This window comes from Amblyomma mixtum, chromosome 5, assembly GCF_055824585.1.
Source record: "Amblyomma mixtum isolate Tamu chromosome 5, ASM5582458v1, whole genome shotgun sequence".
Taxonomy (NCBI): Eukaryota; Metazoa; Arthropoda; class Arachnida; order Ixodida; family Ixodidae; genus Amblyomma; species Amblyomma mixtum.
In genome coordinates, this window is record NC_143016.1 from 146,377,436 (window position 1) to 146,403,911 (window position 26,476).

The 26,476-nt window shown below is 48.7% G+C and overlaps 3 protein-coding genes across 4 annotated transcripts in view; 1 reads left to right on the top strand and 2 right to left on the bottom strand.

Annotated features, from left to right (window-relative positions):
• LOC149344015 (uncharacterized) overlaps window positions 1-25,347 on the bottom strand; it is a 65,251-nt gene extending 39,904 nt beyond the window's left edge. Inside the window, exons 1-2 of one of the 2 annotated variants that reach the window (XM_089546132.1) lie at window positions 25,216-25,347; window positions 24,340-24,691 (exon numbers count right to left, since the gene is read on the bottom strand). The gene's annotated coding sequence lies outside the window, so the exon portion shown is untranslated. The remainder of the gene's footprint in view (window positions 1-24,339; window positions 24,692-25,215) is intronic. The other variant, XM_089546131.1, reaches the window with a different exon arrangement.
• LOC149344016 (uncharacterized) lies at window positions 7,767-16,396 on the bottom strand. Its single transcript, XM_089546129.1, has 3 exons — window positions 15,105-16,396; window positions 14,452-14,569; window positions 7,767-13,162 (listed from the first exon to the last, which is right to left on the bottom strand). Exons 1-3 carry the CDS (start codon window positions 16,086-16,088, stop codon window positions 11,910-11,912), a joined length of 2,355 nt encoding a protein of 784 aa, XP_089402255.1. The 5' UTR covers window positions 16,089-16,396; the 3' UTR covers window positions 7,767-11,909.
• On the top strand, window positions 16,310-22,487 carry LOC149344017 (uncharacterized). The gene is made up of 12 exons (XM_089546130.1): window positions 16,310-16,789; window positions 17,693-17,805; window positions 19,059-19,172; window positions 19,307-19,499; window positions 19,634-19,690; window positions 20,259-20,300; window positions 20,468-20,518; window positions 20,638-20,679; window positions 20,792-20,851; window positions 20,966-21,015; window positions 22,035-22,254; window positions 22,316-22,487. Exons 1-12 carry the CDS (start codon window positions 16,597-16,599, stop codon window positions 22,447-22,449), a joined length of 1,269 nt encoding a protein of 422 aa, XP_089402256.1. The 5' UTR covers window positions 16,310-16,596; the 3' UTR covers window positions 22,450-22,487.
• Window positions 25,348-26,476: the final 1,129 nt, after the last annotated feature.

Sequence of the window (26,476 nt, forward strand, 5' to 3'; positions counted from 1 at the left end):
TCTCCGCGGCGAATGCCTGGGACATGTAGAATCAGTCGATCACGCTCTTCCATACTCCGTCTCTGAAGAACCTGCCCTCTCCAGATAGATGCAATTGGTTCGCCTCCTGCTGCGCCAAACCAAGACACCGTTTCTGTTTTTTCCCGATCTATAGATGCCAGCCTTTCGCCGCACCAACGTGATCAGCTCGTCGCATTACTTCAACGTTTCCGTACGTCCTTCGACTTCCCGCACAGCTCTCTTGGCCGCACATCCGTCGTCACACACAGCATTGACACCGGAACGCATGCCCCTTTGCGCCAGCGTCCTTAATGCGTGTCGGCCCCTGAACGCACCGTCATTACCAAAGAAGTGGACGACATGCTTAAGCGCGGCGTCATCCAGCCTTCTCACAGCCCCTGGGCCTCTCCCGTTGTTCTCGTGCGGAAGAAGGACGGATCCATCCGCTTTTGCGTTGATTACCGTCGCCTCAACAAGATTACGCGCAAGGATGTGTATCCACTTCCCCGTATTGACGATGCCCTCGACTGCCTGCAAGGCGCGGAATTCTTTTCCTCATTGGACCTCCGCTCCGGCTACTGGCAGGTGCCCATGGCTGCTGCTGATCGGCCAAAGACGGCCTTTGTTACGCCCGACGGCCTCTACGAATTCAATTTCATGCCGTTCGGCTTGTGCAATGCGCCGGCCACATTCGAGCGCATGATGGACACAGTTCTCAGCGGACTCAAGTGGCACACATGTCTGTGCTATCTGGACGATATCGTCGTCTTTTCTCGAGACTTTTCGCCCACCTGGTCCGCCTCGAGCGTGTCCTGCAATGTTTGACTGACGCCGGCCTGCAACTGAATTTGAAGAAATGCTGCTTCGCAGCCCGGCGGCTTACCATCTTGGGCCATGTCGTCTCCAAACAAGGCGTCCTTCCCGATCCTGCAAAACTGCGCGCAGTCGCCGAGTTCCCGCGACCCACTTCCCTGAAAGAGCTGCGGAGCTTCATCGGGCTGTGCTCTTATTTTCACCGCTTCGTGTGCAATTTCGCTTCCATCCTGTCTCCCCTGACTGATCTGCTTGCCGGCGACACCAGCCTCTCGTCTTGGACACCAGACTGTGACACGGCGTTCACCACGCTTCGGCGCCTGCTTGTGTCCCCTCCTATCCTCTGCCATTTCGACCCCAGCCTGCACACTGAAATTCACACTGACGCCAGCGGCGTGGGCCTCGGCGCCGTGCTGGCTCAGCGGAAGCCCGGTTGCGCCGACCATGTTGTTGCGTATGCCAGCCGCACTTTGACAAAGGCCGAGCGCAATTATTCCGTGACAGAAAAGGAGTGTTTGGCAATAATTTGGGCCATTGGAAAGTTGCGACCTTACCTATACGGTCGCCCATTCTCTGTCGTTACCGACCACCATGCTCTCTGCTGGCTGTCGTCCCTCAAAGACCCCTCAGGCCGTCTTGCTCGTTGGGCGTTGCGATTACAAGAATACGACATTGAAGTAATCTATCGATCTGGCCGTAAGCATTCTGATGCCGACGCACTATCGCGGTCCCCTCTACCTCGTGACTTAGACTCCACATCTCCCGCCACCACTGATGCCTCCTCCCTTGATTTTGCCGACATACCGTTTAAACAACAACGGGACCCCTGGATCACTTCCCTCCTCGCTCTCCTGTCTACACCATCTCAGCGGCCTGCGACCCGCACTCTCCGTCGTCAAGCCCGCCACTTCGCAATACGGGAGGGCCTCCTTTACCGCCGCAACTACCTTCCGGACGGGCGCAAATGGCTCCTTGTCATTCCTCGGCACCTACGTTCCGACATATGCGCCTCTGTCCACTCCGACCCCCAGTGTGCTCACGCCAGTGTGGTGAAGACCTACACGAGCCTTCGACTCCGCTTCTACTGGCGGGGAATGTACCGTTTAATCCGACAGTACGTTCGCTCCTGCCCGGAATTCCAACGCCACAAAACCCCTTCTCGCCGTTCTATTGCTCCGATGCAGCCTTTGCCTTGCCCCACGCGCCCATTCGACCGCGTTGGCATCGATCTCTACGGGCCCCTTCCCATCACTCCGGCTAGACACCGCTGGGTCATAGTGGCAGTCGATCACCTTACCCGCTATGTCGAAAACTCATCCTTGCCATCCGCGTCTGCGCCCGACGTTGCGTCTTTCATCCTGCATCATCTTGTTCTACGCCATGGTTCCCCCAAGAAGCTTCTGAGCGACCACGGCCGTGTCTTCCTCTCAGACACCGTCGAAGCCCTACTTCGCCAATGCCGCATTGTTCACCGCTCTACAACGGCCTACCACCCGCAAACGAACGGCATTACTGAACGTTTCAATCGAACATTGACCGACATGATCGTTAAGTACGTTGCCTCGGACCACTCAAACTGGGACCGCATTCTCCCATTTGTGACATATGCGTACAACACTGCCACACAGAGCACAACTGGCTTCTCTCCGTTCTTTCTTCTTTACGGCCGCGAGCCTACCTGTACAATGGATACCGTGCTTCCGTATCGTCCTTATGTTTCCGAGTCTCTTACCCTTTCTCAAGCAGCGACTCATCTCAAAGTACCATGGCCCCTACCGTGTCGTCTGCCAGTCCTCTCCAGTCTACATTATTCAACCGCTTTCGCCGCCTCAAGATGCGCGCCGTCGTGGCCGTGAAACAGTGCACGTTGACCGTCTCAAGCCTTACTACGACCCGCCTACCGTGTGTGCGCTTTAAGTCGGCAGGATGCCTCCTTTTTCGCCGGGAGGTAATTGTAGTGTAGCAGCCGCGCTCTCACACTGTGATGAACGGTGGTAGTGAAAGGCGACGACGATCCTTAGGTGTGAAGCTCGCTCGCAGCCCGAACGTTTGGCTGAACCTTTGCTGAACGTTGCAGAGCGACCTAGGTTCTGCTGAGTCACAACCACCATCCTACATAATGAATAAATCTATGTTGGAAGAAAAAAAATTGGAAGTGCGTTGACTACGCAACCAACACCAGCTATGTTACACCAGTGGTACCCTACACTATACTCTCCGCAGTGCCCACACTGTGGAGAGGTAGCTAACCTCTACCACATGGTGTGGGCATGCCAATTTAATCCCTTAGTTGCTCCCATTAACCCCTCGGAGGAGCAGTGGGAGGCTATTCTGCTCAGCGATGATCGTGACCGTCAGCACTGGCTGGTGGGGAGGGCCAGCGCAGCAGCAGCAGCAGCCAGTGGACTACCGGACTAGGCGGCCCACCCACATGTTCTGAAAATACTGAGAAAATAAAGGTGCCTTCAATCAATCAATTAACTACGCAAGAAGGTCAGTTTGATACGTGTAACAACGCAGTAACAATCGGACGGCGAGAGAAGAAAAAAAATCGCTGGGGCTTGGCTAAGATTAAGGCTGGATATCTCGAAGCGAAAAGCTGCGGCGATCCGCGATAAACGCGCGCTAGCGGCGAACGTCAAACGATGATGCATAGGCACCCTGCACCCGCCAGGCACCACCACCGTAGAGGCTGCGTTCAGCTCCCCCGCGCGGCCAGTTCTTCGTCCCTGTCAGGAAGGCTCGCCCCGCGACTGCGAAGGGATGGCGTCTGCTAGCGGCTGCCGCTGTTCGTAGAGGCGGGATTTCGACCTATTCATTCATGAGGCTGACAAATTCTTTCGAGGAGCGAACGTCAGGAAAGGAACGAAGCTTTTTGAAGCAGGCCATGTACACAATGTGAAAGAGGTGGTGTCGTGCGACGGGAGCGAAGTAGCAGCCCGGTGCATTGCGCAGACAAGCGTCACTGCGCTACCGAAAACGATCAGATCAACGCTAAGAAATATTTCTATCTAATGCCTGTCAGCGCTACACTCTCACTCATTTTTTTTTAATGTAGCTATTTTCCGGTAGAGAGCTTGTAGCCGCCGGCTGCAGTTGCAAGGCAAGCAAATGTGAACACGCTGCTGCCGTTACCGTGTTTTTGGAGCGGTGTGAAACGCTCTCCAAAACGAGCCACCTGCAAGCCTGGGGTGTCCCTGCATTTATAAAGGCTTACCCTGCACTTTCAAAGACGGCCAGTCGGCATAGCATTGAAGGTAATTAGAAAATTCCAGTTGCTGAGCGAACGACGCAAACCTGACTTCATAACAATCTCGTTTGCCGCACCTTCGGTGTTCGATGTGGAATACCCTGTTCAAACTACGCCTTGAAATGATGTACCCATTGCGTAATCCGCCACTCATATTTTCTCATTTTTTCAGCAACTGCCTGGCCATTATCGCTACAACACGTCCGTCAGTATTTTGGTGATACGAAATGTCCAATGAACGAACTTTTGCAAGCAGAAGAGAATGCAAGCTGCTGCGAATCGCTTGTGCGCACTGAAACTCCTGTGGAAAACATAAACCTATGTGACTGGGATTCTGCAAAAAAGGAGTATCCTGGCTATTTCATGCGTGATTCTTGCAGAAAGCTTGTGCTCAGAAAGCGGAATTTCATTGCAATGTTTATTAAATTTTTACGCATTTAGTACAAGTGCCCTGATTTTTCGACATTAGGATATATGATTTTTGTACTAAATTATCACCCAGTCGTTCAGACGTGCAGGCAAAGATTTATCAGGAGCATGTTGCCGTTGCCCCTGAAAACGTGCTTTTACTGTCGAAAAAGACGCTGGACGACAAGGCGCAGTGCAAGCGAACAAGGATTCCGCGCATAGCTGGAACTAATGTAAACGATTCTTTGCAGCGCAAAATTTGGGCTTCTTCCTCAGGTGTGACTGCGGGTGGATTTCAGCGTGGCTTTTTAAGCCCACATATTGTTGACAGCCATGTCAATGACTGAAAATCGTGGGTGCAAGAAAAGGAAAGGGTTCCCAGAGAGCCATTAGCATTCCTCCGAGTCTGCTGAATTTACCATGAGTCAAAAACCTGTCTAGGAGGTAATACATGAGTCAGGTAAGCGCCTTCCGTACGGGTTTGAGCATTGTTTGACCAGAAAGCGCGCGCGCGTAGGCCCATCGCAAAGGGTGGGCCGTCTCCCAATGTCGCGTTGGAAATCCATAAAACCTTGTCCGAGGCGAATTTATATATGTATTATTGTATCCTACAACACAGCAATGTGTCCCGCTGTTGTTATGTGCCATTTGATGCTCGGGAAGGAGGCGCACAACTGCTTCGCGACGGCGCGCGCAACACAGCGGGAGCTGTCAGACTGCCCCCGCCTTCCTGGCAGGGACGCGCGCGCCGCCGCCAGTGGCGCGCTCGTCGCGCGGGAGTTAGATGCGCAGGGTGCCTATAGCGCGCGGCAGCGTGCGTCTGGGCCAATAGACGATATGCGCAGCGCCATCTCTCGGCGCTCCGAGAACTAAGTCCTCCATGTTGGCACGGTACAGAAAACGAAACCGCTGCCCAGCGTTGGGTTAAAACGGCTGTGCTTCGTTTGAAAAGTAAAATGCCGATGCAGTGTTGCGCTACCCTCTCCACTGTGAAAAGACACTACGATGCGTGCCAGAACTACGTGCGTTCAAGCTTCTTCACTTTTCTATTTTTTTACTCCGTCCCAACGTTTTAGTAACACAAAACGCCATGCGAGGTATCATGTGTGTCACCACGCGGATCAGTGCGCAGCTTTCGCTTTCTGCGCTGATTTTTGACAAATCTCTCGAGGTGATTTGCGTTTAAATTAAGATAAGGACCACAGCCTTTGTTGTCTCTGATCAAAATTAGAAGCCGATTTCGTGCATTTATCAGCTCTCCGGTCGGGCGTGAATATATATAGACGCATACTTGAACAACGTAATAGAGAAGGTAATTTTTTTTAGCGGGCCAATCGCTTGTACCGTGGCGAAATAATTTCACTCGAAGAACCATATGCCGATTACTGCTTAGTTTGCTACGTGTTCAGTTAAGTTTTTCCCGTGTTCAATTAGTTCTAGAAGGGCGAGCAAACTCTCTGGACCATATACGCATATGTTATGCGCGTTAAGGAGTCTTTGTGAAGCAATACACCCTACGTATAAAAACTGAGGTGTGAATGGTTTATTTCTGGAGGATTCCTATACCTTCGATATCTGCGGTGACGAAAATCTAAAAAAAAAGAAGCGAATAATATAGCTACTTTATTATCCCAGGTGAAAATCTTCAACTGGAAACTCAACTGGGAGTAAGTGGTTTCAAATGGGAGTAACTGGTTCCAGTTGTAAGACAACTGGTTCCAGTTGCAAGACAACTGGTTCCAGTTGCACGACAACTGGTACCACTTTGAATCCCAGTTGTAGAGCAACTGGTCCCAGTTGAGGCTCAAGTGGGAGGTAAATGGTTCCAATTTGCCGCAACTGGGAAACATCATTTCCCAGTTGAGAGCCAAATGGGAAGAACTGAGGAGCAACTGGGAAGTAAGTGGTTCTACTTGTGGGTCAAGTGGAAAGCGAAAATTCCCATTTGAGGGCCAACTGGGTAGAAGCTAGTCGTGGGTAAAAACCAAATGGGAAGTTTTTTATTGCTTGGAGGGTGACGAGAAAAGAACAAATGCTGCTGTGGCTCAGCACATTGTACAGTCATTAGGTGCAGAAATGAACATACTGTAAAATTAGATTGAAGCTGGCTTATCGGCAAACATCAATCCGATTGCACTGTGCGAAAACGCCCGTAGACGCTCTCGTGGCGAATAACATCACTTTCCTCAAAACTCTGCCGCGTGAGTTTAGCATGGGTCATGCTGCAGCGAACATATCGTGGGCCCGCATAGCAATGTTTTTTTTTTCATTAAGCCCTCTATCTTCAGCCCGTTGTGACATAGGCGTTTCGGGCAGGCTGACATTATAGTTATTTATTTATAACTGCCCAACCACCGAAATGAACTTCTATTTCTGAGGCTGTGACTGCCGCGACATGCTGTGAGTCAGTCTCGCACACTCCACATGAGCTAGGGCAGCCATGGCGGCAATGGTCGCATGGACGATGTTTGCGATTTCTCATCATATGTTCCGTGGGAACGCTGTGTTTGAAGAACCATGAAATAGAATTAATTTTTCGCTTATTATTGCTGGCGAGATTGTTCAACAATTATTTCCTTGATGGAGCTAAAGGAAGACAGTTTTCTTGCTTTTACTACTCGGCGAAGATGACCTGTCAGCACAAATTAGGACTACAAGTCGTTCTCATTGGCTGGAATCGCGACCTTTCTAGGTGCGCTCTCAGTTCGCTCATTGAATTGTATTTTATGCAGTTTTTGCAATTGTAGTGAAAATATTCTAACGCATTAGCGGCACGTCATATTTTTACGCTCACTCGTTCGACTGTTTTGCATAACTTGCTGTGCATTCCCAGTTGGGAGACAACAGGGAAGTGGCTGATAACAACTCGGACCAAATGCGGGGAAATTGGTCTTGTGGAGAAGCGATTTTCAGTTAAGAGAAGTCCCATTTAGACTCGGTCAGGTTCATTCCTGCTGCACAAAGTACCAAAATCTTGCAGTGGAAGAGCAGCTGCGAAGCAGCTCAACTAAAAAATTATGATTCTTTTCACCTCTATAGCAAATCTGCATCCGAAGTATGCGACATATGTAGCTGTTTTACTTGGTGAAGTCTCCAAAACTGAGCAATTCATTCACCCTTTTCCCAATACCCTGCACATGACTAACTCCGTGCTCTCCGTAAGTTATATGTTACGAAAGCCATACTGAAATATGATAGTATAAGGTCATGTGTGTGTGTTTGTGTGGTTTATAACTGCAATGAGCACTTGATGCATTCGTGGCTAGGGCAGCAGAGATGAAAACAAAACAGCATATCATTTATGAAGTGGTTATTTATTGAACATTTGATATGGAAGGTAAAAGAATGTTTGCTGCCCCGGCATCTGCTATCGCGACTGGAAGCACCTGAGCTGGGGCAGCGAAATAAAGGATAGCAGGCAGAGAGTAGAAGTGAAAGAAAAGGGATGAGGGGACAGTAGAAAGGACAGGGGAAGGGGTACACTTTCAATGAATCTATTTACATATCTACAGGGTAAACATATACATATATACAGGTCGCACGCGCATGGAGATCTGGGAGATCACTGTTCAATCACACGCGCACGACACAAAGCACAAAACAGCTGGAGTGGGGGCGTACAGCTGTTCATCGTCCGAGGTAGCAAACGCAGAGCGTTCAGGTCACTGCACGTAACTACCTGGCGGAGAACAGTTTTATTTCTCAAGCATGCACTTTCATTTGGTAAGGTACTGAACAAGGTAATAATGTCATGAAACACGCATGGCATCCTTCTGATCAGTATTCTCTTTCATCCCGCTGCGGTAATTGTGGTTAGTGCGTTCGACTACTGGGGGGGGGGATCTGGATTCAAATCCAGCTGTCGCAGCAATGTTTCGGTGGAGGTAAACGAAAGGTGCCCATGTACTATGCTATATCAGTGCATGTTAGAGAACCTCAGGTGGTCAAAATTATCTGCAGTGTAAAACAGGCCTTCGGCTCCCGAACCTTGAGCGGCTGGCGTAAGGAAGAAGAGGACGAAGACAGCGGCGTCGATGCTCGTGCGTGTGCGCTGATCGCTGCCGCTGGGACTGATCGCTGCCTCTGGACTGAACCGAGGCATACCGCTAGCCGTTCGCGACGCAGCGCTTTCGAAGACTACACTACACTTGATGGAGGTGCTGTCTGCTCTCACCATCGAGAGACGCCACCATGCCCAGGCTTACAGGCTCTACCACGATGCCCGACCCCCCGGCCCAACCTGCTCAGCCTGCTGGCCCTGCTGTCATCTGTTCTGGTGCCGTCCGTCAGCGCGACCCCACGATCTTCAGCAGCACGGATGACACCGATGTGGAGGATTGGTTGGCCTCCTATGAACGCGTAAGCGCGTATAGCAAGTTGGACGACAGCGTCAAGCTTACCAACGTTATATTTTATTTAAGCGACGTTGCCAATCTATGGTTCCGCGACCACGAAGCGGACATCTCCAGCTGGGCGGAACTGAAAACCAGCCTTACGGAGGTCTTCGGCCGTCCCGCTGTGCGTAAGCTTTGTGCCGAGCAACGCTTGCGCAGTCGTGCACAACAAAGCGGCGAAAACCTTACGAGCTACATCGAAGATGTAGTCGATCTCTGCAAACGCATCAACGCTTCCAAGAGTGAGGCAGACAAGATCCGAAATATTCTGAAAGGCATTGATAATGACGCCTTTCAGATGCTCGTCGCGAAGAATCCCCAGTCTGTCTCCGACGTGATAAGCCACTGCCAAAGCTTCGATGAGCTGCGCAAACAGCGCCTTTCGACCCGCCGAGCCGGCTTTCAAGAGGCAAATATTTCCAGCTTGACTCTTCCCCGGGACGGTGCTCTAGACCATCAGGCGCTCCTCCAGCACATTCAGCATTTCGTCCGTGAGGAAGTCGCCCGCCAGCTGTGCTTGTCAACCAGCCTACCTACTCCTGCGCCGCCGCTCACTCCCAACATCCAGCGTGTAATACAGGAGCAGGTCGCCGAGGTACTGCCCTCTCCTCCTCCACCTCCTCAGCAGCCACTGATCACAGCTCCTTTAACATACGCGGATGAAGCCTTTACGACACTCCGTCGCCTCTTGACCACTCCGCCAATTCTGCGCCATTTCGACCCTCGTTCTCCGACGGGACTGCACACCGATGCCAGCGGCGTCGGCCTCGATGCAGTCCTCGCGCAGCGCAAGCCTGGCTTTGACGAATATGTTGTTGCTTACGCCAGCCGGACACTCACAAAAGCTGAAGCGAACTATTCTGTCACTGAGAAGGAGTGTTTAGCTATCCTGTGGGCGATAGTCAAATTCCGCCCTTACTTGTACGGACGCCCTTTTGACGTTGTCACCGATCACCACGCCCTCTGCTGGTTGTCGTTTTTGAAAGATCCCTCTGGTCGCCTGGCGCGCTGGTCTCTGCGGCTTCAAGAGTACGACATCCGCGTGGTCTATCGTTCCGGCCGTAAACATGCGGATGCTGATGCCCTCTCACGTTCCCCTCTGCCGTCTGAGGAAGCATCTTCTATCTGCACCCTGTATTCTCTGACGTTTGAGCCCGCTGATATGCCTTCCGAGCAACGCAAAGACCCATGGATCGCTTGCCTCTTGGACTTCTTATCTGGCCAATCGCCTTGACCTCCTTCCCGTGCTCTGCGTCGTCAGTCCCACCATTTCGCCATCAGAGACGCGCTTCTTTACCGTCGGAACTACCTTCCGGATGGTCGCAAGTGGCTGCTTGTCATTCCGACCCACCTGCGCTCCTTCATTAGCTCTTCCTACCACGATGATCCCCAGTGTGCTCATGCCGGCTTCTTGAAGACCTTCACCCGCCTACGACATCGGTACTACTGGCGTGGGATGTACCGTTATGTGCGCAGGTTCGTCCAGTCGTGCCCCGCATGCCAGCGCCGAAAAAACCCACCTTGCCAACCCGCCGCTCCTTTGCAACCGCTGCCTTGCCCAGCGCAGCCCTTCGAGCGTGTTGGCATCGACCTCTACGGCCCTCTTCCCAGCACATCAGCCGGCAACCGCTGGATCATCGTCGCCATCGATCACCTTACCCGGTAAGCCGAAACGTCGCCTTTGCCATCTGGTACAGCCCACGACATTGCATCCTTCATCCTCCATCGCATCGTTCTTCGCCATGGTGCTCCCAAAGAGTTGCTGAGTGATCGAGGTCCAGCCTTTCTGTCTGAAGTTGTCGAAGCTCTCCTTCGGAAATGCAACATCGTTCACCGCACCACCTCTGCCTACCATCCGCAGACAAATGGCCTAGTTGAGCGTTTTAGCCGCATTCTTGGCGACATGCTGGTCATGTATGTGGCTTCCGATACTGTAACTGGGACCGCATTCTACCTTTCGTCACCTATGCTTATAACTCCGCTACTCAAGCCACCACCGGATTCTCTCCATACTTTCTCCTCTATGGCCGTGAGCCTTCTTGCACAATGGACACCATTCTCCCTTACCGCCCTGATGCTTCTGAATTTACGACTCTTTCTCAAGCCGCCACTTATGCCGAAGAATGCCGCCAGCTTGCCCGGTCTTTCACTTCACGCTCCCAGCAGCAGCAGAAAAGCACCCGTGATCCCTCTGCACTACTTCCCACTTATCTTCCTGGCTCTTTGGTCTGGCTCTGGGTTCCTTCCTCAAGTCCCGGCCTTTCCTCCAAACTTCTCAGCAAGTACCAGGGCCCCTACCGCATTCTTAAGCAGACATCCCCCGTCAATTACATCACCGAACCCCTTACACCGTCTACTGATCGTCGTCGCCGAGGCCGTGAAATTGTCCACATGAACTGCCTCAAACCATGCTACGACCCCGTCGTTGTCACATCTCCCTAGGCTGCCAGGATGGCGCTTTTTCGCCCGGGGGAAGTTGTAAGACAGGCCTTCGGCTCCCGAACCTTGAGCGGCTGGCGTAAGGAAGAAGAGGACGAAGACAGCGGCGCCGATGCTCGTGCGTGTGCGCTGATCGCTGCCGCTGGGACTGATCGCTGCCTCTGGACTGAACCGAGGCGTACCGCTAGCCGTTCGCGACGCAGCACCTTCGAAGACTACACTACACTACAGCAGCGCTTCACTATGGAGTCCCTAACCCAAGTAGCTTTGGGACGTTAAACTCGATAAACTAAACCACCTCATCCTTTTAATGAGCCACCGCGGTGGCTGAGTGGTTATGGTGCTCGGCTGCTGACGTGAAAGACGCGGGTTCGATCCCGGCCACGGCGGTTGAATTTCTTTGGAGGAGAAATTCTAGAGGCCCGTGTACTATGCGATGTCAGTGCACGTCAAAGAACCCCAGGTGGTCGAAATTTCCGGAGCCCTCCACTACGGAATCTCTCATAGCCTTAGTCGCTTTGGGACATCCGTACCCCGTAAACCAACCAAAACAAGCAGTAAAGTTATATCATTAACGAGATGCAAAATTTCAGAAGTGCACAAATTTATGACAGGAAACGGTTAACAAGGTTGCAAAAAAAATGGCTGCCCTTGCATTCAATCCAAAGACATGGAGTTGCATTTCTATCTATTTCTATAACTTTCTGTGCACCCCACCTTTCAACTCTATTAATATGTGTGGTACCAAAACATGAAGCAGCAGCATAGTTTTGAGTCACAATGTATACTCTTGTCTTGTCACTGCAACCAACTGACACAATGTGCTGTATCCTTGCAGACACATTGTTGGGCATTCGCACAGCTGTACAGTCAGTTTTTTCAGGCCTTCGGTATTGTTCACTGTGGAACACATGCCCAGAGATACGAACTCTGTCATGTTCCTCAACAGGGCCAGTGATTTCATAGGGGATGTGATTTTCAAATAATTTTAAGATAGACCCATCCACAATCTTTGGTTTACCGAGGACTATAGGCTCTCTTTTCGATGTTTTAGCGCACTGCAGAAACTCTCTGACTTGAGGGCTTGCAGAATCTTTGTATGCATGCACTTTATGGGCCATTACTACCCGGCTTGTCACTTGATGGGGCACCCCTTTAGCTGAAGTGATCAGGCCCTTCAGCTTTCCCATGCCCGATTCAAACCCAAAACAAGAATGTGCCCAGAGTGGCCCTTGCAAAATAGCACTTTTTGCTAGATGTAGTAGTGAGTGCACATTTGAAGTCATTTCCTTGTCTGAGTAAAGGAACTGTACACCAACAACAAATTGCACTAAGTGCTCAGTGCTTTTGGCAATGGCACTGAGAGACACTTCATCCTGCAGGAGGAGGTATATTCCCTTCACAAGCGAGCTAAAATGTTCAAAATACTTAGTTGGCAAGATGCCGTCCAAACAGATCAAGCAGAAGTACAACAGCCACTGCTGCCACTCAGTAGCCTTCCAAAATTTTCGCAGAAGGATAGATCTGGGCAGGCGTGTCATGCACTGTGGCGGCTTGATGCGGCACAGCCGCTCATCAATCTCTTTAAGTAGTTGTGGCGATCCTATGTAGTATGGAGTGCCAACATTTGATAGCCACAACTCCATAAACTGGCGTGCCACACCAAGCAGCACACAGTGCATGTAGTCCGGGCTAAAACTCCATACAATGTCGAACCCAAGCAGGTTGATCAGCGGGGATGGCCCTTTCACCCCTTGAACATATTCTTCTATTCTGACTGCCTCAGCCATATCTTCCAGCACACCAGCTTTCGTCCTGTCAGGCACTGCTTCAGCACTGATAGGGTACTTGACTGTACCTATCAAATAAATGTAATGAAGAAACAACAGTCAAGTGAATTAGAGTAATATTTCAGTGGGTGTACTGAACATATAAAGAAATATGCACATCTGTAGACACCTGTTCTGCATCATTGCATAGTAACTGTAACAGGCTCCCTAACTGAGATGAACTTGGAAATACCTTGTAAAGCTGTGTAGCGCAACAGAAATTTCAAAGCTTATAAAGAGCGATAGCCATTTAAATGACATCAGAAAAGTAAACAGCAAGGGGTCCAGGGTAAAAAAAAATATGCACGAGGCCTCCTGAAAGAACTGCCTGAAACATCAGATTGTGTGCGTGCATAAAGGCACTGCTATCTACCTGGTAATGAGACAAGCATGCGATGCAAAGCACTTCATATGGAAATATTTGGTACACCAGAAGTAAAGCATTTTCACAAATCCCAGTCATCTCTGGCCTATTCAGCAGTAAGAGACGAGACATGCTCAATGTTTCCTGAACACTACTATTGCAACACATTTCTGCAAAAGTTCCCAACACAAAAAGCGCAAAATATGGCTGACTATGCATCACATGCAACGCCCCTAACAAAATACTGCTAGTCTTGCCAGGCTAGGACAACACCTACACATACAAAAACCATTTCAGCATGCTCCTGTTGCAACGCATAAATCTGTGTTAGGCAGAGAGCAGAAGTCAATGAACCACCTAAACCAGATCTGTTCTGCACAATATCTGTGGGAAATAAAACAAAGGTCACATTGTTTAGACTGTCACGTGTGCACTCACAGATACAGATAAAAAAAATGCTCCCTTCCCTTCCTTATTGAAAGTGTCTATGCATTCAGTTAGTACCAAGGTATATACAAGCAACAGCAGGTTGAAAAAGACCTTTTATGAGGAAACTCAAGGTGCATGTTTTGAAAACATAACAAAAAATAATGACATCAAGCACACACCCAGAGAGAAATGAAGTAGCATTCTGACATACGTGCAACAGCGCAAAAGAAGAAACCCGAAGGCGAAACGAAGAAGGGAGAGGAAAGAGTGCTGAATCTTCATTTTGCCTTCGGGCTTCCTTCTTTCGCGCTGTTTCACATGTCAGAATGGACCAACTAGCCCAGCAAAAAGTCCTGCTTGATTAGCATTTTGCATGAGCAGTAATTTACATGCACCTCAGTCTGTGCAACTCATTTGATGAGGACTTCACAACCCATTTATTGGTACTCTCTCGCATCTACAGACAGAGGGATTGAAGCAACAACCATCTCCGATTATAGAGCGTGTACAGCTATATCTTCCTACCTTCAACGGACTTGCCCGGATGTAAACACCAGCTGCACCCAAAATAGCCATTATACTGGACCATGTTCTGCATCAGGGCTCTAGCAGGGGCATCAGCGGAAGCACTGAAGCAGTATACCTGTAATATTGACAAAAGCAAACTTGTGAAATTCTTTGGCACAAAACAGGCTTATGAAAGTTTTGGCTGAAGGCCATATGTGGACATCGCCTGCAAAACCTGCAGCCCTTTTTACGGGCGTACAAAGTTGGTAGTAGTTAGTGGCGTATGGTGTATTTTTCAAAACCATCCTGACAGCTGCCTACAAGTCAACAACAACTCTCAAGAGTCATTGTAGAAGCAATTACGAGTTCATGACGATGCAAATAGTTGTACTGTGGGTATGTAGCAGTCACATTTCTCAGTGTGTCGGAGGTTCTGCGTCTTCCCTCATTCTATTAATTTTTACTGCCCTTGTTTGGTTAATTGTTATTGTTAACCTATCAGTACCAAAAGGTCCTCCATATTAAGGCAGCTGAAAATTAAGTTTTGCACCATTTTGCTAACATTATATAAATATTAGATGCCATATTTTTATATTTAATCTAATTATGCATGCATGTGGTAGTGATGCAGCAAATTGATAGATGTCTTCCAAAAAATTTTGAGTCCCCACCTTTGATTTGTAGACTTCTCCGTCGACCATCCACTCCACTCCAGTCTCAGCAAGTGCATTCATCTGCTTAGAGAACACCTGCAGAACCATTGTCATGTCTGGGTGACGCTGACCATACCAGAGCATGGCAACAATAGAATTCTTTAATCGTTGTGCTGGAGGCAGCTCGTTGATTGTCATCTGGACAGGCCAAATCGAAAACTTGGAAGAGTTAAAAACCGGACTTCCATCAGAGTTCACTGTCACAGAAATGTCCATGTCATTGAGTTTCAGCTCCTTGCGCTGCTGGCAGTACAAGTCCCCGTCTGTGATATCACGCTTGGAACATGAGGCAGGTCGTTCGGATATTTTTTGTAGCGACGTTTTCAGTGACCTAGATGTTTCTTTGGATGACAGGACTGAATTCAGCTGCTGCATCACTGGGAGGCTGACAAAAAAAGCACCCTGCTCAATTAGGGCATCGGCGGCGCGCATGTGTTTGCACTGCACACATGTAAGTTCTAGCTCTTTCCTCTTCTTGAGGTCCCCGTCACATTCGCCTAGGACCGACATACAGTCTGGGCAGTACAAATGGAAAGTCATACTTTCCTGGGATATTCCAGCAAACTTCTTGAAAAGAAACTTTGAATCTGGAAGGTCGCTTCTTCTCATAATAAAACTCATGAGCTTCATTAAATGCTCCACCTGTGTCCACGAAAGACCATGAGTGACCGCGAAGTCCATCACCAGTGTCACAATGTCTTGCGGTGAGAAATCAGATTGAGGAGGTGGCGTGCATCCGTCACGCTCTTCAGGACCACAGTCTTCATTTGCATAGTCTTCTTCCTCAAGCAAGCTGTGAGGAGCTTCATAAGGCTCGTTGGCCACGTCGCTTTCCGCGCTGGTTTTGTTCGGGCACATCTTGTACTGTGTGCTCCTCGGCAGGCTGTCTCCATCAAAAGACGGCTCCAAGTAGAGCTTTCGCTGCTTGGGCGGTTTCGACATTTTGGCCACGTCACGAATCAATGCTCGTCACTCGGAGGAAAGTCGTTTATCACATACTACGGTCCGAGGAAAGATGTGAGAAACGGAGGAATGTAGCAAGCATGGGTGTAAACAATGTCTCTGGATTCGGATTGAGCTTGCTACAGTATGCGACTTATCAATATTAACTCTATACTATAGCTCTATACTACGGGTCTATCCCATATTTATACGCTTCAAGGTAGTTTGTGTACGTTCAACGATGACGCATTTTCAGTGCAAGCATGGAATATTTATTTTGGAATGTATTATTAGGTGCTTTTCCGCTAGGACCGGCTGCGGCTTCTGGCGGCTGTTTTAAAAGTTCATAGCCGCAGTCATATCCATATCCACAACCAGCTTATAGTGCCTAGAGCTCGCGTGACGGCTGCAGTTTTTTCACTTATTGGTGCTTTTTTTTGGTTCGGCGCCAGTATTAATTGTTAATTTCTTTCAGTCATTGGCTTATTGTTTTCGGCAAGTGTCTGAAATGTACGCGCTAGTCCGATTCCTGGAAGACCAGGATAATCGTAGACACGTCGTGCACGTGGACAAAATACGTGCCTTCAGCCCTGCGGACAAGAAGGATTTCGACAACAGAGCAGTGTACCGGGTGTTCTGGGAGGACAAAAATGACAAAGAAAACACTGGTCACTACTCTGCCCAAATCCTCCTGCTCGGCGGTAAGCAATATAGTCTGTTCCTTTGCGAAGTAGGGCCGTAGGGCATTGCGGTATTTACAATTCGCACGTACGGTCGTGAGCAATATGAGGGGGGAACAAGCATTAATTTATGGATTACTTCATAAGTACGTGTGAGAAGCGTTTTTTTTTTGTTTTCTAGCTTTCCTGTTGCGCATAGTATCCAAAGGTCATTCCAAAATTAGTAAAGTGCAAAAAGTTTTTATGCTCACGACTGTACGTACCATCGTGAGTAAAATTAAGAGACCCCTAGCTCGTGCCGGGAAATGCCGAACTGCATGCGGGCGTCATCTGACTAAACATTCCCCCGAGGCCGACACACTGGGCCGAAGTGCTTCATTAGGCGGCGGACTGCGCCGGTCTCGACACCGCTTTGTCAAATGACGTCCGCGTGCAGTTCGGCATGATCGACGGCACGCGCTCGCAGGGGTCTCTCATAATTTTGCTCACGATGGTACTTTACAACGTTCCGCCCAAACGGCAGCGTTTACTGTCCTAGCTCGCACTTCTCGGCTAGGGTACATACAAACTGTCTGCATGTTTGCTATATTGTTTTCTATATTGCATCTCTCGTATTTTGTTTCCATGACTGTATTACATTTCGCGCTTAGGTTCAGTTCGTTGTCATAGGTTGCCAAGCGTTCCACCAAAATTTTCCGTGCTTATCTATAGCTGTATTGTGCATATATAATATACCAAATTTTAGTCTTTGTTTGCCATTTGGTCCAAAATGGGCAGGGCTTTTTTTGTAAAGGGACTTACGAACTGTTTCATCTGCATGTAATTGAGAGTGGTTTTTGTTACACCTGGAAGTGAGTCAAGCTCAGTTGTTGTTCCGTATGGATGGAACTGTAGCCACCGCCTGTTCACTAATCACTGATGCAGATACTGAAGAAGAAGTGCTGCAGTGCCCTAAAAGGGTGCACATACCGAAGGTGCATATGGAGTCGCTGTGCAGCAGCTCCGAGGACGACACCTCCTCTCACAGAAAGAAGCAGGTGCGTTGTTTTGCAGCCTCACACTTTTCAGTTTGATGTGCATGGGAATCTCGTGATTTTAAAAACTAGGGTCTTTGCACATTTCTGCATCGAAGGAATGCAAATATAATAAAAATTATTCATAATGTTGACCACAGAAATATGGCACATGCTTGTAGTAAATTATCTGCCGAGCATGCCGTGTAGAGAGGCAGCACAGCACTGGTACCACAGCACATGAGGGAAGAAATGAAAAATGGGCAACAGAAGAACTTATGTCATCCTGCTTCCTCTTCCTTGTAGTATTGTAGCCTGGCAACATGTATATTGAAAGTTGGCCCCTGCCAACCGAGTGGATGTACCCTTCCGCAGGCGCTAGGTTTTGACACAGGGCAACCGGCAGAGGGCGGTGCGGGCGACAGTGAAATGAACAACCAGGAAGCCATTACCAAGGCCAGGGCGGTCGAAACAACAAAGCGCCGCCTTGAAAATAGGAGTGGACTGAAGCGTTAGGTGGTGGTGACAACACGGCGGGACAGTCTTCGCCGTAGCGTCACAAAGTTGGCTAGGACGTTCGTGTAATGTCCGCCCGTTACAAAGGGATAAGCCCCAAGTCCAATCCAATCCAATCCAAACGATTGGTGGGCCAAATGCAAGAGGCAAGACGCAACCGAAGCGGAGGTGACATGTGTGGTGTGCCAACAAGGGGAAGAGACGGCCGAACACGTAGTTCTGACCTGTCCGGTGCTTCAGCCACAACATCCGGTTGGAACCCTTTTTGCGCAGGCTCTTGGTTTCCCGCCACTCCGGCCACTGGATGGCAATTCGGCTGCCATTGCAAGAGCAGATATCGGAGGGACAGATGCCGTGGCAGATGCGGTGAAAACAACCAAACGTCGTTTGACATTGTGGAGAGAAATCTCCATGAAGACGAGGAAGACTCCAAAATAGGCTAGGACACTTTCGGAGGTTTTTCTCCGTAAGGACCGCCCGACACAAAGGGAAAGCCACATATCCGAATCCGAAAAAGATGTGAGGCTAACTCTGTGGTCGTGCTTCACTGTCTGATGTTAAAACAAGCACAAAATTTCAGGCAAAGTCTTGCACCCATACAACTATTAACAGAAATATTGCTGATAAAACATTGACAAATGATAATCTTGTTAATTTCCTTCCCCTATAAGCAGATGAATTACTTGCTCAATTTATCCTTACTTTACAAAGCCTCTGCTCTCCGAAAGTTAATGGCCATTTGATGCATTGCTCATTTACAGGCAGCAAAAAAAAAAAAGGACCAGACCGCAGCCAGGAAGGCCAGCTATGAGGCCATCCTTCAGACGCAGCTCAGCCAGATACACCAGAAAAATATGTCTGGTACCAAAGAAGTTGTGAGTACCCTGTATTGCTGCAGTGTTATGTCGACTCTCATTCTAAAAGGTTTTAAAGCTGTTGTCTTTTATGTATGTATGTATGTATGTATGTAGATATATGTGTGTGTGTGTGTGTGTGAATACATGTGCAGAGCAAGAAGCGGCGGGCTTCTACAAGCACGTCTGATACGGACGACTCTCTGGTGTCTGCTGCGGAGCTGCGACAAATGAAAAAAGAATTAAAACACTGGAAGGCACTCTGCAGAGAGCTGCGGGAAGATAATTCTTTTCTGAAAGATCAAGTTCGGGCACAGCAGGTGCTCATAAACTCTAAAATCCTAAGCAGTAAGTAAAGTTTCATTTATATTTGTTCTTGGAACTCTTGCTGCTGTTCTGCAAGCTGCTTCAGTAACGTGTAGCTTTTTTATTGAGGCATAGAAGCTTACAGTTTGTTAAAATGTTTTAAATTCTTTCAACAGTGGAACAGCACTGGCCAGAAAAAAACACCATGCCTGCTGTGGACCACTGTGGTTCTGGTATGTATAATGCCTTTCTTTACTGTGGGTGCTGGCAAGGCAAAAAGTTGTCCATATGATTTTGGCTTTTCCCAAACATTAAGAAGAAGCGTTTAGGCTATTCTCTTTAATGTCACAAGAGCTGCTGGCTTTTAAAATGGCAAAACTTATTACGATAGTGAAAATTTGTCATTTTTGGCAACTTTCTTTTGCTCACAGTGCCACACTTAATATACTGGAAAAAGGCAATTGACTAAAATTATTTGAAGACTTACTGTGATGTAGATTTATGTGTTACAGCTGACCTCCATTGTAAATTGTAACCTTGTACTCCAAGTGAATGGGATAGTTCAAAGCCTTCTGATATATTTTACACCAGAATAATTCATAACACATTCGTAACTATAACTTGGGATCTCAAAAATCTAGCTGGCTCACTCAAGCTACATCTTCTGGTAAACAATTTCAGAGTATGTGGAAATGTGCTAGCAAGGCAGATATAAGTCAGGTCAGCTTGAAGGTTTAATGCATTTTTCTAGACGTGCAACAGTGCACACTGAAACTAATGCTTCAATTTTACTGTGCACAGACACTTGGGAACCTGCTGCCAGTGCCGAAGTTTCAGTGGAAGGTGAGATTTATTTTTTTTGCTCTTCACCTGTAAAGCACAGTGCTCAATAAAGCGTGCGTGCATGCGCGCGCACACATCCTGACCAGACCATTTGTCAGTGGTTATTTGAATTTTCTTATGCAACAATTTAATGTACTCAAATGCATCATTCTGTATTTTTTTACCAGCACAACACCTGGCTCCACAGGCATCTGTAGGAATGAGGGACCCAGTGACAGGTGAGTTCAAGGCTATTGTGTTGCTCTAAGCTCTAGTGATTTGGTGTGAGCCAAAATCTGTCTGCTGTAACTGTTATAATTTACTGAAATGCATTGTTCTATATTTACTGTCCACACAGTACTAACAGGGCCAGCTCTGGCAGCAGAGCATCCACTGATGGGTGAGTTCAAGTATATAGCCTTGTAGTGAAGCTTTTGATTATTCATTATGGACCAAAGCCTGTCTGCTGTAGCCATTATAAGCTACAGAGAAGCATTGTTCTTTATTATCAGCTGATGTTGCACAGCCAGGGCCAGCTGCAGATCAAGAGGAAATGGAGCACTCGGGAATAGGTGAGTGAACTTTTTATGAATGGTTACAAGCACATACCTTTCTGCCAACCCTGCATACAGAATGAGGAGTGCCAGTTTTCAAAATTTCACATAATTCTTTCGCTCTGGTTTCAGCATCCAGTGGCTCCAACCCTCCAGACTTCACATACACATCGGATGGTTCGGTATGTACTTATTGTTTTGTAAATTGGGCATGACGCATGTTATTACACTTGTAGGGCATGCACTGTTGTCAAGTGCAATGCAAGGAGTAATAATAAGCTTCCAGATTCTCCTGGAAGGAAATTTTTTTAAACATTTATATTTGATAGTGGTCTAAATGGGAGCATATGCAGCAGTGATTTTTTACCACGGGAGGTCGATCTACATCCTCTAAGCATTCTTAGAGACTTTGAATTACTGTCTTATGTGGCTGATTTCCCTATTAAATCGGATTAGGTGTCGCAGCTCCCAGCCTTTGTTTTTTTTTTTTAACTTGCCTCCGAGAGTAGGTGGGGTCGACCAACGCATGGAGTGCTGTTCAGCTAGTCGCGTGGCGGTTTGCCGCCCTGCCATCAGTGCAGTGATACGTAGTAATATGTAAAGTGATCTGTGAAAGCAAAGACTCTATGTATATTTTTAATTCCATGGGCATAATTTTTGGCTATGTTTGCAACTGAAACTATTTATTCACGGACGCCTGAAAAACAATAAAAGTGAAAGCGAAGCCATCATATGACTAGCTGAAAGGCACTCAACGTGCTGGTTGGCTCCTACTCTCGGATGTCAGTTAAAAAAAAAATAAAGGAAGGCGGGAGCCGTAACATTTTTTCCGATTTAATAGTGAAATCAGCCGCATAGGACAATGATTCGAAGTTTCTAAAAATGCTTGGCACATATTGGAGTATGCGGTAAAAATACGAGCTCAGAATCCTCTTTAGTGCACCTTTAAGCATGAGCTCACACATGAAAGGTATGTCATGAGTACTGGCTTCATCTTATTTCAGCTCTTAATTGTAGCAGGCATAAAGAAGTACACTTCTCTGAAACAAGTGAGAAAATGGTGTGTTTACAATTTCTCTGGATGCCAATAACTTCTGTTCCGTAATTTGCGTCAGTCACACATCAAATAAACCTTCTCACTTTCTGGTTGGATGTTAATAAATGAAGCATGCATTTTTGCTTCATCTGTATATGTTTGCAGTTCCACCTCCAAAAGGGGATTTGCCTTAAGGCCCCTCAGGCGAAAAGGGTGCTGAAACTTGCAAAACCACGGCTGGTGGTGAAAGAAACCGCACAATGTATTTGGGGCCAAGCTGGCCTTGCGGCCAGAAGTGTGACGGGAGTGCTGGCGCCAAAAAAGCGGGGCACAGGCGAGCTGCCAAAGCCGGCATTGACCCCAGAGAAAGTAGAGGTTGTTAAAGGTGAGCCTACTTTAATGAATGTACGTTATCAAGTGTGTGATATTTTGCTATTTTGTTGCAGCAACTTTGTCCCACTGGGGAGAGTTGCACCAGGTGGACGTCGGACCAGCAGTACAAAGCCTCACTACGATATTGACGGAGAAGATTCAGGACGCAATAAAGGCTAAGAGGCGCCTTGAAGGTGCAAGACTTTAAATGCACTATGCAGCAAATAAATGTAAAGTATGAACGCATCTTTTCGTACTGTGGTTTCATCACATAACATTCAGGGACAGGCGTTGGGAACATGCAGGCAGCGTAGTCCAGCATTGGGCACATCAGGCATGCAATTTGCAAGTGCAACATTGCTCACTGGCTTTGCTGAACTACACTGCCTGTACGTACACGACGTGCTTCCTGAAGAACCACCAGTGACTGGTTTGAACAACGAATTTCCAGTTGAACTGGGGCCAGTTGCCAACTGGTTTAAGGAACAAATTCCCAGTTGAACTGGGACCAGTAGCCAACTGGTTTAAGAAACAAATTTCCAGTTCAACTGGGACCAGTTGCAACTGGACCAATTGAAGTGGAAGTTTGTTCCTTAAACCACTTTGACTGGTCCAAATGGTCCCAGTTGAAAATTTTCACCTGGGATGAAGGAGGGACGCATGTCTAAGCTAGAAAGTACGTGCAACAGTGTTCTGAAAACGCTTCAGGCCATCAGATTTTATTATCGTTGTGGCAAGCTCCAACAGCTTGCTTCGCAACAAAGCCATTTGTCCAAGTTTGGGAGTAAGCTAATTAAGTTTCGGAAGCAACCGAACATGCTAATTTCGCCCCTGCACACACAGCTTGACCAGCGTATCGAGTCCGTGCATGCACCTACAGCTGTAACATCTTTCTCTAATCAAGCCGCCGCGGTGGCTCAGTGCTTATCTGAAAAAAAAAAAAAAAAAGCTGCGTCTTTGCTTACAATATTTTGAATTATATGTGCATGCCTACTTTCCTCTTGTTAATGTCGACTGACTGCGTCTGAAGCAGGACGCGGTTTCAACGAATTGTGGCGAAAATCAACCGACGCCGGGCTCTGAAACGGTGGCGTTGAAAACTGCGGATGCGCATTGCACATTACAGTAAAGGAATCGAATTACGCAGCTGGTCGAGGGTCTTGTGTGATTATACTGCAATGCACGAAGCTCCTGGCGTCGGCGCGAACGAAATTCGCACTGTCACAGAAGTTTGTCAACACACGTGCGCACTCACCGCAAAATAACCGCTCGCTACCCTACCAGATGAATTCGCGTCCACCTGGGAATAAAATAGCCATGATAATGCGTGATGCTTAAACTGGTGCTTTAATGCGAGCATTAAAACGACAACAGCACACGGTCACGGTTCGACTTTCCAACCCACTTTCGAGTGCGGATTATTGCGATCATCAGCGCCAGACTTCAGCGAAGCTGAGGATGCGGTAGGAGTAAGCTGGCGCTTATTGAAAGCACCTACATTTGGTCGAAGATCAGCTGTGAAAACAACGCAGCAGCTGAAGCTTGCCTGTTGAAATTCCACTCGCAAGAAGAAAGTACGCATAGCAAACAATGCACCAGCTCGACGAGCTCGACCGCACCAAGATGGAAACCGGAAGTTGTGGGCGCGGTGTTGCCAGACCGCCAAGCAATTTCGCATATCGTCTATTGCGTCTTAAAAACCCCTCCTTTCAAATGCTCACTGCGCACGGCTGCGGCGAAAGGTCAGACGGTGGCGAGGAGAAGCGGCGGCGCACATGCCCAGTAGCCTGCGCCATGCGTGACGTCACTCGTGCTCCGACATAAACCGGCTCACGCGAAGAGCGTTGTTGACTAGCGTAGCGAAGCTTTTCGCGTCAAAAGACGAAGCAAAGCCCTTCAACGACCGCTCGCGCGCACACGTCGCATCGTTCTCAAGCAGCGAGACGCAGCAAACCCATAGCAACTCATCACGACCGCGCCTAATCAGAGCACTTCATTTTGTCCGCAACACTCTCTCAACTCCAATTTAGCCAACACCAAGCTAAACATAAAATTCATCAGCCAGCAGCGATATTGCTGCAAAAGGTAAACAACTCACCTTACAGTCGAAGAGTCCCTTGCGGTCAGCGCGACAGCCATGCTCTCAGTCTTAACACGCAACGGCCCAGTGATGACCCAGAACTGCGGCTACGGCTAGCCGCTCACCTCTTGACACCACGGCTCCGAGCAGCCAGTCCAGAATAATGTCCTCACGCACACACCACATTCACCAAGAGTCTCAACGTGACTACACCATCGCACCTCTCCATTCCAGCGCTCCAAAGTGCCACAGGAACCCGACTCGCAACGTCGTCACCAGCGCAGCCGACGACAGCTTTTCATCGCGACCATCCGCCGCGTTCTCTAACGCTCCGCGACATCTCCCTAGCGTTCCGGCACGATGGCTCCAACTAGACAGACAAAAATGTCGCGCACATTTACCTACTCGGCATCAATCACGCCGCGAAGACACCCATATGCACTCCAACGTTCTCAGGTCGAAATCGAGCTGACCACCTCGCTAACAAATCACTCAGCCGCTGACTATATCGCTACGTTTCTGGTCAATTCCAACAGTTCTTACTCCCGCAGCGAACGCTACAGCGAATGCACGCGCTACTGGGACGCCTTGAGAATGAAGTTTCTTCTTTTCACATAAACGACGCAACATTGTTTGCGACCACATCATTCGGCGACACTGCGCGCCTAAAATGAGTCAGCGAGCTCGCGACAAAAGTTACTAAAGCGACGCCATTCTTCCATTCTCCAGGCCATTCTAACGGCATCTTGAGGAGAGTCCCGAACAGCTACGAGTACGTCTTGAACGATGAAAATAGATCGGACGGAGTGGCAGTGCAAAAACTATACTGCGCCTGTCTGCACCATGCTAACGTACTTAGTACGGCACACTCAACGCCGAATAGACATATCTCACCAGAGCTGCTCTCAACAAAGGACAGTCGGAACGCTTCGCATCCAGCCTGCACAAAACGACCGCCACACTCCAACCACCGCCACAGCTGCTCAGACTTTCCTCCGCCCAGACACGACGCCCGCCCATCGGAGCGTCTGGAGGGAGTCTGGTCGGTCACGTCGGTCTGGCACGTAAGTAGAGTCACGTGCCCGTTGCGGTGACGTCACTCATAGCAACGAGCCTAGCAACGGCGCCGTGCCGAAAAAAGCAATAAAGTTGCAAGAGCGTGACCTTGGGGAGCGCCGACAGCCAGACAGCGGTTTCGTGCGAAAGTTGCGCTGAAACATTCTTCTCGCTAACTAAGTGCATGGATCCGTGGCTGTTGACGTCGAAACACCCGACGACGAAAGCGAATATCTCGAAAATGGCAGCTGGAAAATGCGCTATTGAAGCGGGTTACGCCGTCATGAGCAGAGCGTTGCTGCCTAGGCGTGAGCATCAGCGATGCAATAGTAAACGGATGAAACACTGATAGTGTGACTGATAGGTTTCCGAGTGAGGCCGTGCAGCAAGACCGTGGCCGATACCGTAGGGAGCACCCTGTGGTCTCGTTGAAGTCCACGTGGCGCCTTGGCCAGCTTAGCGTCGGAAACTGATTTTGGTTGCGTTTTCTCCTGCCTGCTTCTACTGGCAATTTTCACGACCAAGAAGCTGGTTGGTTTTGTGGGGTTCAACATCCCAAAGCGACTCAGGCTATGAGGGACGCCGTAGTGGAGGGCTCCGGAAAATTCGACTACCTGGAGTTCCTTAACGTGCACTGACATCGCACAGTACAGGGACCTCTAGACTTTCGCCTCCATCGCAATTCGACCGGTGCGGCCGGGATCGAACCCGCGGCCTTCGGGTTAGCAGCCGAGCAGCACAACCACTGTGCCACCTCACGACCTACAAGGGACGCCTCAGTTTATTCAATATGACGGCGCTACTGAGGTATTTTCTTGGCGCAATGTACGTAGAATCGTGCTTGTTTATAAATTTGACCATTCGCGATTTTAGAGCGCAGATCTTTGGCGCCCGTTTCTGCGTTTCGCCGTCGCCGTTGTAACCAGCAGTGGACACCTTATTAGCGCTTTAAGCTACGAAACCAATGGAGCGGGAGCTTGGAAAGCAGAGGGCAGGTGCATAACTGTCCTGTTCTAACAGTGGACACCTCAGGTGTGCTTTAAGCTACGTGGCGGTAAAATTGCTAAATTCGTTTTTGAGGAAAGGAAATGGCGCAGTA

What these genes read in the sequence shown, in the direction of transcription:
- LOC149344016 (XM_089546129.1), bottom strand. Translation starts at nt 16,088, where the DNA reads ATGTCGAAACCGCCCAAGCAGCGAAAGCTCTACTTGGAGCCGTCTTTT. An exon ending in GAGAAGTCTACAAATCAAAG is followed by an intron (nt 14,570 to 15,104) that starts GTGGGGACTCAA and finishes TCAATATTACAG; the next exon opens with GTATACTGCTTCAGTGCTTC. An exon ending in TCCGGGCAAGTCCGTTGAAG is followed by an intron (nt 13,163 to 14,451) that starts GTAGGAAGATAT and finishes TTTATTTGATAG; the next exon opens with GTACAGTCAAGTACCCTATC.
- LOC149344017 (XM_089546130.1), top strand. Translation starts at nt 16,597, where the DNA reads ATGTACGCGCTAGTCCGATTCCTGGAAGACCAGGATAATCGTAGACAC. An exon ending in TGTGGACCACTGTGGTTCTG is followed by an intron (nt 19,691 to 20,258) that starts GTATGTATAATG and finishes TACTGTGCACAG; the next exon opens with ACACTTGGGAACCTGCTGCC. An exon ending in GAAAGTAGAGGTTGTTAAAG is followed by an intron (nt 22,255 to 22,315) that starts GTGAGCCTACTT and finishes ATTTTGTTGCAG; the next exon opens with CAACTTTGTCCCACTGGGGA.